Source organism: Peromyscus californicus, unplaced genomic scaffold (assembly GCF_007827085.1).
Source record: "Peromyscus californicus insignis strain IS unplaced genomic scaffold, ASM782708v3 Scaffold_23__1_contigs__length_62951481, whole genome shotgun sequence".
Lineage (NCBI taxonomy): Eukaryota > Metazoa > Chordata > Mammalia > Rodentia > Cricetidae > Peromyscus > Peromyscus californicus.
This window is the reverse complement of record NW_026294534.1, coordinates 11,070,035-11,089,050: the sequence shown is the minus strand read 5'-3', so window position 1 is coordinate 11,089,050 and position 19,016 is coordinate 11,070,035. Positions and strand designations below refer to the sequence as shown.

Sequence of the window (19,016 nt, the reverse complement as noted above, 5' to 3'; positions counted from 1 at the left end):
AAAGTATTAATTTCATGGTCCCAATTGACTGTCTAGTTTCTGTTGCTTGAAGGAAGATTCATGCTATATTTTCCATCGTGTGATTATTTCAGTATTGATTTGGTATAATATTTGAGTAAGTTCTATTTGAGTAGCTAATATTCCTGTAAATTTTAGACATTCAGCCTAGATGCAGTCAGAACTTAGCTCTTCAAAGACGAACTGCATAGCACAGTTTTAGTTTGTTCTTGGTTCAGAGCTGATAGTGGATCTGTGCAAATAAGGTTTGGATTCTCCACAGATGGTTTGGCCATGCAAAGCTGCCAGACTGCTAAGTCATGATAAGCATTGAGAGTTTACAGTTTTCAATGTGTGTTTTTATCAGTCTTCACTGCCCTAGCTAAAAACAATGTGCAAGATTTTCCATGAATATTCAAGATCCAAATGTAAGATTCTATGCTTCTGCAGACTTCTGAAATTTGAACTCAAATATGTGATAAATCACAGCACCTTTTGAACAGGTGTTAAAAGTAATAAAGTCGAAGCTGGCTACACCAGGCCCGAGTCCACCAGCCTTAGATCCTGTTCTGATCTAGCCATCTGAGACACATTATTTGCATTGCTCTGTATAGAAGAACAGAGTGCAAAGTGTAGCCTAGTTTGCTTAGAAAACATACCATTACTGTGCCTTTGCAGAGGAACATCCACATTGATGATGGACATGCAGTCTTGTTAAATGAGGTTCAGCATCTTTTTGCTGTTGTGGAGATGTGCAAATAAACTGAGCTAGCTCCCTGGCTAGCTTCTCTATTCCTAGCAATAGTCTGAACCCAGCAGGAGAATGGTGGCCTGGCTTCAGAGACACATTTGGCTCGGTTACTGAGTGAGTCAGAGGCATGAAATTCTGAGACGCTCCCTCAGAGCCAAAAGAGGCATTTGGAATCTGAGTTAGCTTTGGAGGACAAGATGGGCCTGTTTAGGAAATTATCTCAGTGCCCAGAATGGTGCCATCATTGCACCAATGGGACCTGGATGCCTCAGCTTTATATAAATATAATTGTAGGCTGGATTCACTGGAAATACAAGCAGAGATAAAAACTATCTGGAAGCCGTTCTGACTTTCCCAAATCGTTATGGTATCACTGAGTTTCTAAGTAGCAGCTTGCTCAGTGTTGGTCCCTCAAGAGTTGGTGTGAATAAAAAAAGCACAGTGTGGTTTTTAGGGAAGATATTTAAATACCATGTGCTGTGAAGTCCCTCTTTCCTTAAGGGAACATTCCTCTTCAGTATGTCTATTTCAAGGTATCTACAATATGTTACACAGAGAATTGGAATAATAGTGTAAAGTTCACAATCAATGATTGTTTCACTACTGAATGTTGTATCTACACATCATCTGTCCCTCTTCATCTGTTACCTACCTGTCTATCTGTAACCTACCATCAAATTACATGACTAGCATCTATTACATGTAATGTATATAAATACATATTATATATAATCTGTTTTTCATTTGTCATCTATCTAACATCTGTCCATCATCATTTATCTGTCTTCAGCATCTATTTATCTAAGGGAACTTAGGTAGTTCACAATAGTTTTCCTTCAGTGGTAGATAATGACCTTCTTTATAGCCTGTTTTACAGAGAATTAAATATGATAGAGCATTTACAATGTACTGTCTTTTCCCCACAAACAATACAAAATGCACATATATAATATATATTTCAATTGCTACATTCACTTGAAGTTTTCACTAGGAGTGACACAGTTGGACAGGTGTGCAAGCTGACATGACCCTGCATGGCTTTCCTCAGGTTCCAGACAGAAGTCAATTATGATACTCTGGAAGTACGGGATGGGCCAGCCAGTTCATCCCCACTGATTGGAGAGTACCATGGCACCCAGGCACCGCAGTTCCTTATCAGCACAGGCAACTACATGTACCTGCTCTTCACCACGGACAGCAGCCGGGCTAGTGTTGGCTTCCTCATCCACTATGAAAGTAAGTGGCCGCTGGCTAGCTCCCGGGGCAATACACTGTATACCAGGTGATTGGCGTACCTGTGTATGTCTTCAAGTGTGAAGACAAATGGGCAGATTCCCTGGACAACTGACTGTCAAGCAGTTTCAAGAAGTCTCCTACAGAGTGTTTTGGAGGGTGGGAGATTGCTTTAGGCTCCTTAATAAATATCAATTGCCTATTACAAAGTAAAATGTTATAATCATTAAATGATAAATTGTATTTTTTAGTGCAAAATGAATTAATATATTCTATTATAGTACTATTTTATTATATTATTATATTACACACACATACACCCTCATATATTATATAATACACATTATATATACATATAGAGAGAGCATTTTACTGAAGCTGTTTCCTGAGTACTGAGTGGGGTCAGTTGCCAGGGTACTGTGCAGAACACCCTGGTCTGTGAGATCACGTGAATGGGTTTTCCAGGGTGGCGAACATTAGATCAGAGGTGGGAAGGAATTAAAACCCAGCTGTGCTTAGTGAATGCCAAGTGATTGCTGAGAACAGTTAACAGTTGGTAGGCCGTGATGGATGCAGTGCGTTCAGCAGGCCAGGCTCAGTTTTCTTTCCAGTTTGGCTCCGAGTTTCAGCTTCTGAAGTCATAAAGTGAAGCTGTATCATTTTACAGCCATATTTATATGAATATACTTGGGGACCAATGGAGGGGGGATTCCCCATAGAACTGTGTTTTAAACAAGAGTCAACCGAAAACAAAACAGAAGAAAGCTGCTGCAGAATGCCTTAACAAGACAGCAGAGCTAAGAGGGAGACTGACCTGGCTTGCTGCAGCCCCAAAAGAACCATAGTCCTATTGGGCAGGATATTTAAGGACATTCCTATTGTGAGCCTTTTCCAAAAAATAAAGTGCTTACATTTTAATGACAGCTATATATTGCATATACACACAATTTTATAAATGCATGAATGGGATAGATGCATCTTCTTTCATCTATTCCGAACTCCCCTCTTCTTCCATCACGGACTCTGCTAACCTCTGCCCAGAACCTCTGCTCGCCAGCCACAGCGGTATTCAGAAATCATTTCCCTGTGTTTTACACATATAAACATTTGTTCATGTAAGGTTATAAACATGATCATGTAAGGTTATTTTTATTAAAAATGAATAATAATAAGTTTCAACTCTGCTACTAAAAGGTTGACAACTAATGAAAAACAGGTTAATTCCAAACTTATTAAAACTTAATTGTGATATATATATATACATATATATATCATATCCTATATATGACATTTATTTCAAAGTAACACTTTTTAAAAATTAAGAGTTAGGACTGAAGAGCTGGCTCAGCAATTAAGAGCACTTGCTGCTCTTGCAAAGGACTCAAGTTCAGTTCTCAGCTCCCACATCTGGCAGTTTACAATTGTCAGTAACTCTAGCTACAGAGAATCTGAAACACTCTTCTGAACTCTTCAGGTACCCTCTACATATGGCAAATATCCACACATACATAATACATTAACTTATATTCATACATCTACATACATAAAAATAAATCCTAAAAAAAATACATTTAAGAGATCAGAAGTTTGCCATCTTGTTTCTTCTTGGGATTTATATATATCTTCTTGGAGGGAAGGTGTGCATGTAGACACCACAGTTATCCCAGTCTGTGATGACCAAGTACACCTGTCCCTGTTGTTCCCTTCTGCCCCTCCTTGGAGTGGAGAGACTTGACCTGTAGGAAACAAAAGCAATCTTTGGGGACCCTGGCAGGTGCAGATGGCACATTTCTTCCTTCTGTCCCCACTTTTTGTGTTCCAAAGACTGCACTTGGGAAACATTTTCCTGAAGTAAGATTGAAAGTGGAGTTCATCTGGTCACCTGAGTAACTGAAATTCAAGATGTTGTTCTTCTTCTCCATGGAGAAAATAGACAGGAAGTGTGCCCATAAGTTTCTGTTCCACTTCTTACTCTCATTAAAACATTGCACATGGTGTCACTATTAGTGAGTTGGTGGTTGTCACACTATCTTCATTGGTACACAGACAGGTGGCAATTTTTTAATTTGCCATAGGCTTACAAATATGACATGGCCTAATGAGGCCTAAGACATAGATCTGCCCACAGTGTTTTGTTTTGTTTTCCTTCTTTGTCTCAGCAGAAAAGAGAAATAAAACTGTCTTCATCATGATGTATTTGTAGCCGGGAGATTTGTGTGAATATCTAAAGTCCTAGTGCTTAGGAATCTAGAACCTTCCTTCCTGTTTTATTGACAAGCTGGAGATGGACCTGTGCTGTAGAAGAGAGGTCTCTATTTAGATGTTCTAAAATATGCATCTAGATATCAATACTGTGCACTAGGAACCCTTCTAGAAGTACTCCACATTCTTTGTGTAGTCCTCTGTGCTGGAGCACTAATGCTTTGCGGGGGGTGTGTCCTCAGTAAGTAGGATGGCACACTAAACTGGGGTGTTGCCACCTCTAATCATTTGTCTCAATTGAGTACAGAAAGAGACTAAGGGGGAGGAAGCCAAAGAAGTGGATAAGCATAAGAAAAGCAAACAAAGCCCAGAATCAACTGCCTGAAGCTCAGTTACCTGCAGAATCTTCAGAGAAAGCAGGTGGTCTGGGCCAGCACAGATGCTGTAGCTACTACGTCCCTGGGACACAGAGAACTAAGTGTTCTCTGAGAGCCCTGAGTCCATCCCAGGGCCACCCTGACCTGCAGGTGTCTGGAGGAACAGTTTGTTTCCAGCATGCCCTGATGTCCTCAGACCAGTTCTTGGCATGGTGACTCACTAAATTCCTCTTCCTACTTGCTCTCCCTGCCCAGAAGTTCCGCTTCTACCTCTTTTCTCACTCTTAGCCATTCAGCTTTTTTATCAGACCAACCACATGCCTTAGATGGACAAGATAAAACAGTAATACATCTTTACATAATTAAACAAATGCAACACATCTTTACATAGTTAAACAAATATTAAGCAACATAAACAAATGCAACACATCTTCACATAGTTAAACAAGTGCATCTTTGCACGGTTAAACAAATGCAGAACATCTTTACATAGTTAAACAAATGCAACATAAACAAATGCAGCACATCTTTACATAGTTACACAAATATTCTGTCACACGAACACACGATAGGTTATATACTAACACACACACACACACACACACACACACACACACACACACACACACACACATACAGTCAAAGGCAGGAGAGCCAAGGCAAGTCATACCTGCTTCACAGTGCACAGTTGACAGGTGTGTCTGCTGAAGCCCTTGGTGGACTCCTTCCTCTGCAGTAAAAACTCCCTGTGGAACTTGAACCCTTCAGGAGACTATGCCAGTGTGACTGTGATGCTCAAGTCAACACACTCTTCCAACACCTAGCTTTCATAAAGATTGACAGCTGACAGCAAGACTCACATCAAACATATGGGAATGTGAACAACACAACAGTGACTGTGAAAACAAGCCCACCATTTCACTGTCACCTGTTCCTAGAGGCCGTGTGTTGAAAAGAAGGGTTTGCATTGTATTTAGGTCAAATATCAGCATGTGTATGCTTCATCTGAGAAACAGAACAGCATCGAAATGCATCCCTCCTTGCAAAAGCCATCTATTGATCTGTCTTTTCCCTGTGAGGGGAGGCTAAGGCCGGGGCAGGTGAGGGGCAGCTATGACAGTGGACACTGCTGTGTATGCCCTCCCTGGAAGCCCGATTAGCACTGATCTCAGCCCTTTCTTATAGGCCTGGCTTTATTGTATGACTTGCCTTAGCTCTTCTGCCTTTGAGTGTGTGTGTGTGTGTGTGTGTGTGTGTGTGTGTGTGTGTGTGTGTGTGTGTGTGCTGTGTGTTAGTACACAAGCTACAATGTATGCAGTCTTGTGCTTTCCCACTTCTGGATTTTGTAGGAATTCTTGGACCAGCCCTGCTTTAGGCTAATTAATGACTAAATTCATGACTGTAATTCTACCCTCCCCACACACACACCACATTTAAAACACAGTATTTGCACATCTCTCAGCTCACATCTGTACTATTGGGTTTTTTTGTTTTTGTTTTAAAAAAAACAAGCTAATTTGTGTATGACCACCCATTATGACTTCTGAGGTATCTCTAGACATACTTTTGAAGAACAACCAACACAAAGTTCTGTTTTGCTTCCCCTTAACATTTTTCTATTTTTGAAGCAAATTTTATATGAGAAGGGGTTTGTTATACCTTTTGGCTTCCACTGTAAACATTCCTCACAAGCACACAGCTTGGTGTCATATGAAGCATCATCCTGTGGCTGCTTTCACCTCAGCCATGGGGAGCATGTTGCTCAGGTGAGGAGTGTCAAGACTGTTTCCATAGAAAATGGATGTGTGAGGGGTTGGGGATTTAGCTCAGTGGTAGAGCACTTGCCTAGACCCTGGATTCAGTCCTCAGCTCTGAAAAAAAAAGCAAAAAACAAAAACAAGAAAATGGATGTGTGTATGGTGAGAGAGAGAGAGAGAGAGAGAGAGAGAGAGAGAGAGAGAGAGAACAGAAAGAGTGAAGAGGAGAGGAGAAGGAAGGGCAATGGGGAGAGGAGAGACTGAGAGAGAGAAGAGGGGAGGAGAAATGAAGAGGAAAGGAGTGGAGAGAAGGGTGAGGAGAAAAGAGGGATGGGAAAAGAGAGAGAGAAGTGAGAAGATGAAGGAAGAGGAAGAGAAGGGAAGAGAAGGAAGAAAAGGGGAGAGAAGAGAAAGGAGAGGGGAGTTAGAAAGGGAGTAGATGGGAGAGGAAGGAGGAAGAGAGCAGGGAGGGAGGGGAGAAGAAAGGCATCAAGACACGGGTAGAATTCTATAGACCAGTGTTCACCCTTGGTAGCCCCGGCCACACAGTACCTGCTACCTGGCATCCGGTGTTACTGTGCTTTGCATCTGTGGGAATCCTGATCCTTTGTTTTTAAGGACTTAGAAGGACCATTGAAGGACAATAATTATTGGTAAAAGTAATGCAATTCTTTTCAATATGCTTTTTGTCCTCTCACGGTTCAGCCACCTCCACCTTTTGAAACTGTGACTATGAAAGTCCATGTTGAATTTTATGTTCTGCTGAACCCTGGGAGGCTTAGGTCAGAGCCCCGTGGTTTCTAGATTCCTCCAACCTCTGTAAGCTCATGGAGTTCCCAGCCTGCCCTGGACTTGTTCATTTGTTTATAGTTGTTAACTCCAAGAGCTCTCTGAGAGTGAGGACACCCCATTCCTCCTGTGACAGGGAAAACACAAGGATGAACTTGGAAGAGATCCAGAGTACAGTGTGCTTCAGCAAAGGACATGGATGCCTGAGAATTTTCTCCAGGTGTAGTGTTTACATGGGCATGGTTGAAGGTCCTGATGCTGGAGAACTCCTACTGTGAATAGTAGCATGGTCCAGATGCTAGGAAACTTCTACTATGGATAGCAGGATGGTCCTGATGCTAGGAACAACTACTGTAGATAATCCTGATGAAATGCCAAGGGTATATAAGCAGGATGATTCCCATGGTCAGAAAATGTTCACCATAGATAACTAAGATGGTGTTGGCCCTCAGGAAACTCCTATTGTGGGACGATGCTTACGTTTATGAAACACCTAGGGAGGATAACCAGGATGGCTCGACCCCCAAGAAACATCTACCAAGGATATTAGAATGCTGCTGAGCTTCGGGAAAGGCCCAGTACTTACATGCAGCCAGCTTTCTGTGGCCTGGCAGTTCTACCACTTCTTGGGTCACAGACTCCTGTACTACTAGGGACATTTTATTATTGTTTTAAAAGTCACCCTGGATTTTATAAATCACATGTTTGACCTCAGCACGGGAAACCTACCCACAAGTCACCTCACTCTACTAAAGTGCAAATGCTCAGACCCAGTACCCAGGAGGTCACTGTTGGGGCCAGGAAAGTCTGATTGCCAAAACATTATGACATTTGGTGAGCAGCCTCAGATCAAAGTCCACGTCTGAGCTTACTGCCAGAAGAATACACTGTAAAGGAGTTTTCCTTTCTCCAGTCACACAAACATCATGATGACATTCACTTCCCTGATTCTCATGTTCTTGAATAGATGATTCTAGAAAAGAGAAACATAAAGCACTTCATGATGAAGTGACCCAGTTCCTTTTATATACCAGCTTATCTTGCAGCACAGGCAGATGGCAGATGGTACACAGATTTTAAACTGTAGATTTATAGACGTCGTTTTAGAAAAATAACTGTTAGGCAATTTTAAATCACATTCCATGTGTGTGCTTGCCTGTACATGTGCATGGATAAGAACAGTGCCGTGCAGCTGCCGAAACCTAACTGGAATGCAAAATGTAAAAGGAAGGAGAGAGGGGAAAGAGAAGAGGTGGAATGAAATCTGGTTTAATGTTCCCTTAACAGTCCATTGATTTTCCAAGGAACAAAGGTGAAATTCAGAGAGGTCAATGAATTATTCAAGGTTTCACCATTTCTCTATGACCCGGAGAGGAGCACATCAAGATGACTGTTTTTAATTTGAAAAACAACGTCAAATATTTGGAGACATTGCTTTTCACATTAATGGACTCTTGGATATTCAACAATCAATTTAGTAATGGAGAGTTCTCTTGGATAATTCCCTGGATCTGTGCATATGTGGGAACATATTATGGCTTATAATTTAATGGATTTTTTTTTCAATTATCAAGAAAAGCCCTTTGGTCACTTTTGTTTCCTGTATATACAGGTGTAACTCTGGAATCAGACTCCTGCCTGGACCCAGGCATCCCTGTAAATGGTCATCGGCATGGTAGTAACTTTGGTATCAGGTCTACAGTGACCTTCAGCTGTGATCCCGGATATACACTAAGTGACGATGAGCCTCTCGTCTGTGAGAAGAACCATCAGTGGAACCATGCCCTGCCTAGCTGTGATGGTAGGTAGAGCTCATGCAGACAGGGCTAAGCAAGTGCACCTGTGGACATGCCAACACGTTGGCCAGTATGCACAGGGCTTGGCATGATACAAGGTCATTGAAGAGTGGGTTCCCTTTACAAACTGTATTCTTTGAGCATAGCACATTTGAAGGTTGTTCAGTATTTATCTACTAGCTGGGATGATGCATTACAAATACCGAAAATTTGTGATCTCTCCTTTGGCATGGTCTCTGAACCCTGAGACTTACAGAGCTCAATTATACATGTATTTTTGTACAAGTGTTTATAGGAGGCCTGGGGGACATTATGATCCAGTTAATAATGTATCATTTTCTTCTGACTCAGGTAACCCAGATCCACATAGTAGTTTCCTCAAAGCCGGCACATTTGTCCCAGTGACCTCTGACCTCTTCCAGAATACTTCGTCTGGGCCACTAGGCTCCTGATCCAGTCATGGACATACAGATAGAGGATGAGATTTTTGATTACTGTGAATCACTGTGTCTCTCTCAGTTTTACACTAAAAGTTAGATGGGATGTGTTGCTTGTGATCATTTGGAAAACACTTTTGGCATGTTCTCTTTAGTCATGAATATACATCCATTATAACACTGTTTCTTTAGAAAAGTATATAGGTATATGGAAAAAATACTTAAGTGGGAGTTATATATACACATAATTTCCACTTTTATTCCTTTTCCCAAACTGTGGGTATTTCTTTTAAAATGTTATATGGGTAATAAGCACCTTAGTTTCCTCAAAATAATAGATGCAAATAGCAGGGTCTAGGGAAGGTTGTTTGCAGAACCACCAATCACTGACAAGCTTTGGTCTTTTCACCGGAGTACTAGCTCAAACAGTGCTTGGTGTATGCATATAGGAGGTGGAACACTCAGGGTAAGGAATGCCTTCAGAGGCAAGCACACAGAACCAGTAGAGATTTTGGACTCTGGGCAAAATTTGGCTACTTAAGTACCCATGGGGTTACCTGGTAGGAGGGTACAAAGAATGGGCAACTGGGCATGATGACCTTCTTCAGGAAGATCACACATTGCTTGTTCTTGGAAGAAAGCAGCTGAGATATTGTTCTTTGATGCTGTATATTGTAATTATAGTGTCATCTACTGCTAATGTCAATATATTTAATATAAAAGGTGACGTAAATTATATACTCTGAGGTAAAAAACTCTTCAACATTGTAACACAACATTGCCATCTATAAATTGCATCTTTGAGTACCATGTAATCAAGTTACAAAGAAAAAAAATAGTGTTTTAAATTAATTTGTGATTTTTACATTGTGGCCTGTTTATTTTTGGTTGCGTGTGGCCGGCAGGTTGGGCATGTGTACAATGTATGTGGTGAGCTGAAAGGCAAATCCAAATGCAAGTCCTTGCACCTGTTAGAATGGCCGTTATCAAAAGATAAAAGATGAGTGCTGCTGAAATGTGGGGAAGGAAACCGTACATCAAAGGAAGAAGTGTCCATTGAGACAGCCTCTGTGCAAAGCATCCCACGCTGCTTATTTTTTGGTGTTTGTTTTCTTTTGAGACAGGATTTTTTGTTGTGTAACCCAGTCCACCCAAATCCTGAATCCCTCCTGCCCTAGCCTCCAGTGTACTTGGTCATGTTGTTTTCATTGCACACATTTCCACCGTAGCTGTGGGGATTTGAAGAGTGAAGTACTGGGACCATGTGGTGACTGCTGTGGTCTTGCTCAGCAGTAGACAGTTGTCGCATGGTCAAAGCACCTGTCTGGGTGACGAAAATGATGCTTCCAAGTAGGAGACTCTGTTTGACCTATTTGAGGCTGGCATTCTGAGGTAGATTCTTCTCACCAACCTTTGTATCTTATGTTCCCAGGAGTCCTTGAGTGGACGTAAGTAACATGTTGTAGCTTTGGTCCTGAAGGAGAACGATATCCTGCTTAGGCCCACAAGCAACCTAGAAGACAGAATTATCCATCCATGGCCTTGCCTCTTCTCACCCTGAGCCAAACATGTGCATATTCATTTCCCTGTTGAGCACTGTAGTAGCAAGCTATCTGAGTCACACACATCCTCTGTAGACTACCAACCTCAGCCTTCTCCAGAATTCTGACTGACTTGACCTGACCACCACAGCCACATTTTTGACCTTCCTTTATGCCAACATTAATGCCATACAATTTAACTTTAAAATTTTCACCCAGTGCTGTTATATATAATATCCAATTATGTATACCTAATATATATATATTTAATTATATTTGCATAGACATACATAAATATATAGACATACTTATACACACACATATATGTATAACACATACTTGAGAGCATGTTTTGTAATTTGGCTTTTAGGTTTCAGTAGGGTTTGGACAGAGGAAGAACTAAGGTAAAGAAATAGAACAGTATGGGGCTGGAGAAGTGGCTCAGCCATATGGTGACTCACTACCTTCTGTAACTCAAGTTTAGGGAATCTAACATACTCTTCCGACCTCCACAGGCAACAGGCATGCATGTGGTGCACAGACAAACATGCAGACAAAACAGTCAAACACATAAAATAAATCTAAAAAATATTTAAGAAAACAGAAGAATGAAGTTTAGACCCAGTGAGGATTGAAGTTTTCCAAGGTGCTCAGCACACGAGGAGGCATCCTGGGTAGCAGGAATGAGGGAGAACAGCAGGGGACAATACACAGGGTACAGTTTACAAATTCCCAGAGTCTTAGTCAGGGGAAAATAAATGTTTAGACAAGAAATGACATAGGAACGGAGTAGAACCCAGCTCTACTAGAATGGCCTATGTGCTGGTTATAAATGACATTTTCTAGAGAAAATGAAAGTGCACTAAACTTAGACATTTTGTCTTTTGTCTTCCAAGTCAAATTTATGCAAATTTGAAATCTGATCCATCTAAGGGGAATCCCTAATGTGATTTGTTATGCTACATTGTAGCACCTTTCCAGGGCTAAAAAGCCGACAGTGAAAGGTTATTAATAAATCTTCACATTTTAGGAGAGTTTAGAGTTTGGCATAAGAGTTTTATTTAGTCATGGCTGTTTGCACTGAGCTCTGAGACTCTCCTTGCCCTTTCTAATCTCACACAATCTTTTAAATCTTGCAGGTTTTTATTGCAATAAACCATACATCAACAGGAAATGTAAACCTCTAAAAATTCATAGTTCTCTGCAAGAAAACATAAATTAGAATTAATTATAATATTTTATCTAACCTAAAAGGAAGATAAACCTAGCCTTTCTCTTCCCTAGTACATTTGTTCCTTTTAAAAACCATTGTTAGCATACTGCAGTTTTAAAGTAAGAAATTGAGCATTGGAGTCATTGTCTTCCTTTTGTTTGGTAAAGGGTAAATGCACGGATCGTTTTGGAAATGTTGTTATTAAATGTTTTTATAAAGTGTTTATTGTTTCCACAAACATTTAGTGCAAATCAGTTGTGTTTGTAGCTAACAGTTAATATCAGCATAAGGAGAAGAAATAGAGTTTTTAAGATATCACACATAGAAGCAGGTGAAGAAAGAAAAATGACTGAAAATAGGGAAATGAAAACATAATAAATAAGACTTACAATGTGCATTCTTGAGTGGCCCTGGAGGCATCATTCAAGGTCAGTCTTCCTAAAGAGACCTGATTCTGGAGAAATCATTTGACTCAAGACAAAGAAAAAAGAAGAGAATAGGAGGATGTGGGGGTTGGAGTGAACACTAGCTGCTGAGGGTGGAGGAGTGAAACACAGTTCACGATGTCTCTAGGCATGTCTCAACTTGAGACAACAATCTCAGGACCCCACAGCCAGAGTCCTTCATCTTTGAGAGTGTAAACAGCTATGTATGTGTCTTAGAGAGGCTACCTTCTACATCTGGACAGTCATAATTTAACACTTCCTTGAACTGCAGGGTGTCTGTCCAATATTTCTTTTGAGAATATGAGTCCAATAGAAAGAAAGAAAGAAAGAAAGAAAGAGGAGGAGAGAGAGAGAGAGAGAGAGAGAGAGAGAGAGAGAGACAGAAAGAAAGAAAGAAAGAAAGAAAGAAAGAAAGAAAGAAAGAAAGAAAGAAAGAAAGAAAGAAAGAAAGAAAGAAAGAAAGGAGATATAGTCAGTGACTTCTGGTCCACCACTAAGAGGCCAGGAGTTACCCTGCAATAGAGAGAACCTGAACTACAGCTCTACTTTATTAGTACCATACCCATAAAGTAAGCACAACCCCACCCCCACAAAGTAATGAAATCTAGAAAATGAAGAAAGAAATGAAGCACAAGATTTTGTGTTTCACATGCAATTTTTTCAGAGAAGACACTAGTACAACTACAAGAATGCAGTGTTCAGTTAGACTAAAACACCAAAGTGTACCAGTTAAAGCATGAAGACCAAGGCAAGGTCTTGAACTTGGTGGTAGAGCACTTGTCTAGCACATGTGAGGTCCTGGAATCCTTCTGCAGCAAAAGACATAAAGAAAAGCTGAACCGGGGATAGGCAGAAGTGCCACATATAAGGCATGACATTGGGGGTATAGGACAGAGTGAAGACACAAAGCATGCAGGCAGATGGAAATAAGGAAGAGGCTGTGTAAATTTGGTGGTTTTTCAGCTTATGATGGCATTGTGAAGTACCTAACAGGGAGAGAGCAGAATCTATGGCACCTTATTCTTCCCTCTCTAGTAACCTTGACTCTCATGAAAAAGGACTCTGGCTTGACATATAGTTTCCATATGTCAACTCCTGTCTTTCTCAGTGAAGATAGACACCTAGTCTTGAATTTGTTAAATCCCTAAGAAGTGAAAATTGAGTCTGTAACCTTCAATGCATTATACAACCTTTGTCATGATCTTAGAGAAGACCAGCATGGAGAAAGGAGGTGATAATGTTGGAAAAGAGTAACTACAGTATCCATGGGAGGTCTGTAGGTGCTGTGGCTATTGCTCTGTATAAATAAAATGCTGATTGGCCAGTAGCCAGGCAGGAAGTATAGGAGGGACAAGCAGAGAAGAGAATTCTGGGAAGTGGAAGGCTGAGTCAGAGAGACACTGCCAGCTGCCGCCATGACAAGCAGCATGTGAAGATGCCGGTAAGCCATGAGCCACATGGCAAGGTATAGATTTATAGAAATGGATTAATTTAAGATATAAGAATAGTTAGCAAGAAGCCTGGCACGGCCATACAGTTTGTAAGCAATATGTCTCTGTGTTTACTTGGTTGGGTCTGAGCGGCTGTGGGACTGGTGGGTGACAGATATTTGTCATGACTGTGGGCCGGGCAGGGCATGTAGCTACATGTAGATTTTGCAAGAAGATGTGCATTGTTCAGTCTTGCTGATGTGAACAGACCAAAAAAATGGCATGAGCACACATTCCACAGGGCAATGCAGAAAGAGCTATACCTCCACATCCTACCAACATGTCCTCACTTATAGGGTATCCACCTTCCTGGTTGTGGACAGCAGCTTGCCTTCTAATTTGCCATCTTATTAGCACTTTATAGACTACATACCTGGGCTGCCTTTGAGGTTGGAAAGCTACTTGGCAATCTTATTTGCAGAATAATCCTCACTTTGTTATATGTATTTTTAAGTCATTGTATTTTCTTTTCCTAATAGATTATATCTTGGGGATGTTAGGGACTTCCTTGAATGATTATTTTGTATATCTGAGAACATGAAGGGGTGTTAATTTGACAGGGGTACAGCCATCAGTAAACGATTTGTAATGGAGACTGAGATCCAAGCAGAGGTTAACACCAAATTTCATCATTGGTGGAAGCTTACCCTCAGCAAACCTGTGGAAAGATGTCAACCTTCTCCTAATCTTCCCTTTTCTATTTTCTGTATATTTTAGTCATCTGTCCAAGGGGCTTTTTGATAAAACCTGTGTGGGTCCTAGACAGTGGGGTAGATATTAGAAATACAAATGTCAAACTCTTGGAGTGACAGCCTCAAGGAAACTAGAAGTAAATTTTTACTGTAGCTTTGTAACTACCCAGAAAAGGCTCCATAATGCATGAAGAAATAGATTCATGTAATTCAAATTCTATGTGGTTCATTTGGTGTCTCTGCTAGGGGAACAGAGACATGACCATCTATGAATAGTCAAGTAAAGTAGGGACTCTGAAGTAAAAGTCTGGGTTTTATCTTATTCTCTTCTCTCCTTAGATTAGCTGAGAATTTCAATTCCATTCTTTGTATATTAAATTCCCCTCTCCTTAAGCCTGTGGGCTTTGTGCAGTTATTTTTATTTAGAACACTGATAATGAGTGGGTCAGAGAGAACTCTATATGCACCCATGGGATCAAGATTCACAGGAGGATCTACCTCACCTGCAAATTTCCCCCCACATGCTCCAAATGGAAGCACCCTGCCATTGATTAGTACTTTCAACCTTCCACAGTAGTTGTAACGTCACTGAACAGCACTGGAGAGGCAGAGACAGGAAGATCTCTGACGCTTGGTGGCCCTCCAGCCAAGTTAGAGTACTCTAGGCCCAGTGAGGAACCCCACCTCAAAAGCAAGGGGAACAACCCCTAAGCAATGGCACTGAAGGATGACCTCTGTCTTCCATACAGGTGCACATTTGCATACACAGGTTAGCCTGCACACAATACACACACACACACACACACACACACACACACACACACACACACACACACACACACAATGAATTATGGATTTGTAATTGTTCAATATATTTGGATATGAACTACTTTTTATGAGTCAAGGAGCACAGGCAGTCTTTAGAGTACTTTGTCCCAGAAACACTGGATATATGGCATCTCACTGTTACATAAAATACTTTAATTTCTTATAGCTAAATCCTTCATAAAATTTGAGAATTCATTGTGCTGATTTATGCCTGACCTGCAATAGATTAAAATTAATTGTACACATCTTCTATAATTAGGACCTCAGGCCTCTATTTCTTCCCATCCTGTCCTGGCCACTCTGCTTCAGGTTCCTCTCTAGAATCTTCCATCTCCACTGTGCTGTTCACATGGTAAATACCTGGGCACCATTTTCCACTGTCTGTTCACATCCACGGTACTGGTTGTCCACCACTGTGCTGTCCTGTTTCCTACTCAGTGTTTCCCAAGGGAAGCTGACTTGTGTGCCCCATCCCAACCCCAGCCATTTTGCTTGGGTGCCCAATAGCATCAAGCTTCCGAGTTCCAAAGCTGACTTCTGCTCTCCTCTCCAAACATCTCCATCCCCTTCCCAGGTTAAGCTTAGGCGTCCAGCTTGTGACCTTCCTATTGCTGCACCAGTCTTGATAGCAGACAGTTGTGATGGCTCTATGGCACATACCTGATTGACCCCCTCTCTCCTGCTGCCACTAACAAGCCCATACTAGTCGAGAGCCCCTTTTCTTTTGTCCCTTCTCACCACCCATGCTCTCATTCAGGTATCACATGGGGCCTCACAGCTCAGTCTCTTTGGGGCCCTTTCTCCAAGCTGCTTCGGACCACTCATGTCAGTGCCTCCAGCTCCACACAAGTCTTGGACTCGGCTCTCCCCTCCCTGTGCTTGGCTCCATTCACAGGCACCTGTCATCTTCCAGAGTCTGTCATCAAGGTTCACACAGTTATAGTCCTCAGTGTGCCACACACACACCACAAGGGTAGTGGTTTTGTCTCTTTTCTTTATTGTGATCTCCTTCCGTGCTGAAGACAGTGTCCACCAGCAGGTTCTGAGCAATTCATTATTGACAAAATTGACTTCAAAGTTCATGTTTGGTGTTCTATCTTTCATGGGGAAATGTAGAACCAGTGGAACATTAAGATGGGAGAATATGATGAGAAACTATTAAAATATTGTAGAAATGATCTTCAGAAGCTTCTGTTCAGTTGGTTATCATATGGCTATTCTTGCTAAGTTTATGTGTTGTGATGTGTTAAATTCCCTTCAAATACTGACCGGAGAGCATGAGGAAGTACATCCTGTCTTTCATAAATTATCCAATAATCATGCAATTATTAATTGTGAAAGAAGTGTTCGTGAAACAATTTATAAGTCTCATACTGAGAAGCAATTGTTCCAGGGATGAGTTAGAGAATGACGGTTCAGTCCATCTAATTGGACGAAGGAAGCATGCACACAAGCTCAGGTTTACGAGCTTCTCCCAGACACCACAAAGATCTCTCCAGGAACAGGCAGGAGAGCACCACACTGACCCAGTGTTAATGTTTATTACAACAGTGCAGATAATCCTTCCGAGTGGCTCACCTCCTTCTCCAGCACACAGGGAGCCAGGGATTGTTAGATTTTTCAGACATAGGAGGGAAACACAGAGAAGTGTGAACTGCTCTCTGTCACAGTATCACAAAGTAGTGAGTAGAGTGTTATTTACACATAAACACACACACAGTGACAGATACAGAGGAAGAGAAAGAAAAGTATTTATTATGAATAATAATAAGGGCAACCAAGAAGTCCCATCTACATTTTAGAAACAGTAAGATGAAATTTATCACTTTGTCCATTTCCATCACACAGCTATGTAAAAGACCAAAGGCTGGTAGTTTCATGGGGGTCATTGAGCCACCAGGTTGAGGAACTGTTGTTTGAACTCTAACTCTGGGGTGAGAGTTCCCAAACTTTCCTCTTGTGATACACTTGGGGCTTTGTCTCTCTGCCTGGCTCACTTCCAGACATTGCCTCCCCCAGGGTCTCCCCTGTTGTTGCAAGTGACAGCACCTTATTCTCTTCCGGCCCAATGACCTCCCAGTGTGTGGAGATGGCATATTGTCTTTATTCTGTCATCCATATATGAATACCTTGATTGTTTCTATATGCTGGCTGTCATGAGGATTCCTATGTGGAGGTTGACAAGATCCCTTTGATGCACCGATTTCCTTCTGAACCCTGGATGACTGGATCATGTGAATGGCATTCTGCTCCTTTTATGGAACATCATCACTTTACTTTCCATGTGGGCTGAACTGGTTTACATTCTTAGCTCTGTGTCATGTCCTGCTTTTATTTCTGTTGCTGTGAAAATATCTTGACAGAAAGCAAGTGACAAGTGATGACAGAAATGGGTTGATTTCAGCTCACGGTTTGAGGTAACAGTTGATCATAGCAGGGAAGTGACAGTGACAGAACCTAAAGCAGGTAGTCAACCCCACAGTCAAGAGCAGCGAGAACTGAATGCACACATTCTTACCACTCAGCTAGTTTTCTCTAGTCTCATCAATTCAGAGCCCAGCCTATGAAACAATGCCACCCATGTCCATGACGGGTCTTTTCACCTCAATTAACCCAACTTATGTAAATTCCCTGCACATGTTCATAGATTAACCTGATCTAGACCCATGTTGAGACTCTCTTCCCATTTGATTTTAGAGTGTAGCAAGTTGACAAAACTAGCCATCACACACAGTATATTAGATTTCTCTCCACATCTTTGACAGCATTGAAAACCAAAGAGGTTGTCTCACAGATGCAGCCAGTAGAACACCAGGTACAAAATCTGCTGAGAATGTAGCATGGTAGAGGGATAGTTACACTGTTTCATTGCAAGATGGGGTGACTGTAGATTATAAGAATCAGTTGGCTATTTCAAAACAACCAGTCTAGGGTACTTCGAATGTTCCCAGAATAAAGAAGCAATGAATGTGTGAGGGGACAGGGATGCCAATGACCTCAACTTGACTATTAAGCCTTACACTCAAGAACAGATGTTCCATAGCTGTCTATCAAGTATGGAGGCTCCACATGTGTCTACAAGTTGTGTCACTGAAAAAGTCACTAGGGTGTCAAACCTTAAGAGTATTATATACGAATATGGATATAGGTGCAAGAGTGTGTGCTTAAGCCTTAAAAGCAAACTACAAGAGGGAAAAGAAAGATATCTCTCTCTTTTAAAAATGTCTTTCCCACAATTCATGCATATATGTAATATACTTTATTTTAATTTTTTTCTTGCTTACACACGTATTTTAATCAAACCCATACTTCCATTTTCTTCTGTCCAAATTCTTCTCTGTCCCCTTACTACTTTTCCCTCTCAAATATCATGTGCTCTCTCTTTCTAAAACTTGAGTCTACTTAGTACTGCCTGTAAGCGTGGCTGTGGGGCCATTCACTGGAGCATGTGTGGCCTCTCAGGGGCT

The 19,016-nt window shown here is 41.3% G+C and overlaps 1 protein-coding gene across 2 annotated transcripts in view; it reads left to right on the top strand.

Moving 5' to 3' along the window:
- Positions 1-19,016, top strand: part of Csmd1 (CUB and Sushi multiple domains 1) — a 1,596,844-nt gene that overhangs the window by 1,278,396 nt on the left and 299,432 nt on the right. For both annotated transcript variants that reach the window (XM_052751771.1, XM_052751770.1), the window contains exons 17-18: positions 1,797-1,984; positions 8,719-8,907. In XM_052751771.1, the coding sequence (XP_052607731.1) occupies positions 1,797-1,984; positions 8,719-8,907 (377 nt within the window). The remainder of the gene's footprint in view (positions 1-1,796; positions 1,985-8,718; positions 8,908-19,016) is intronic.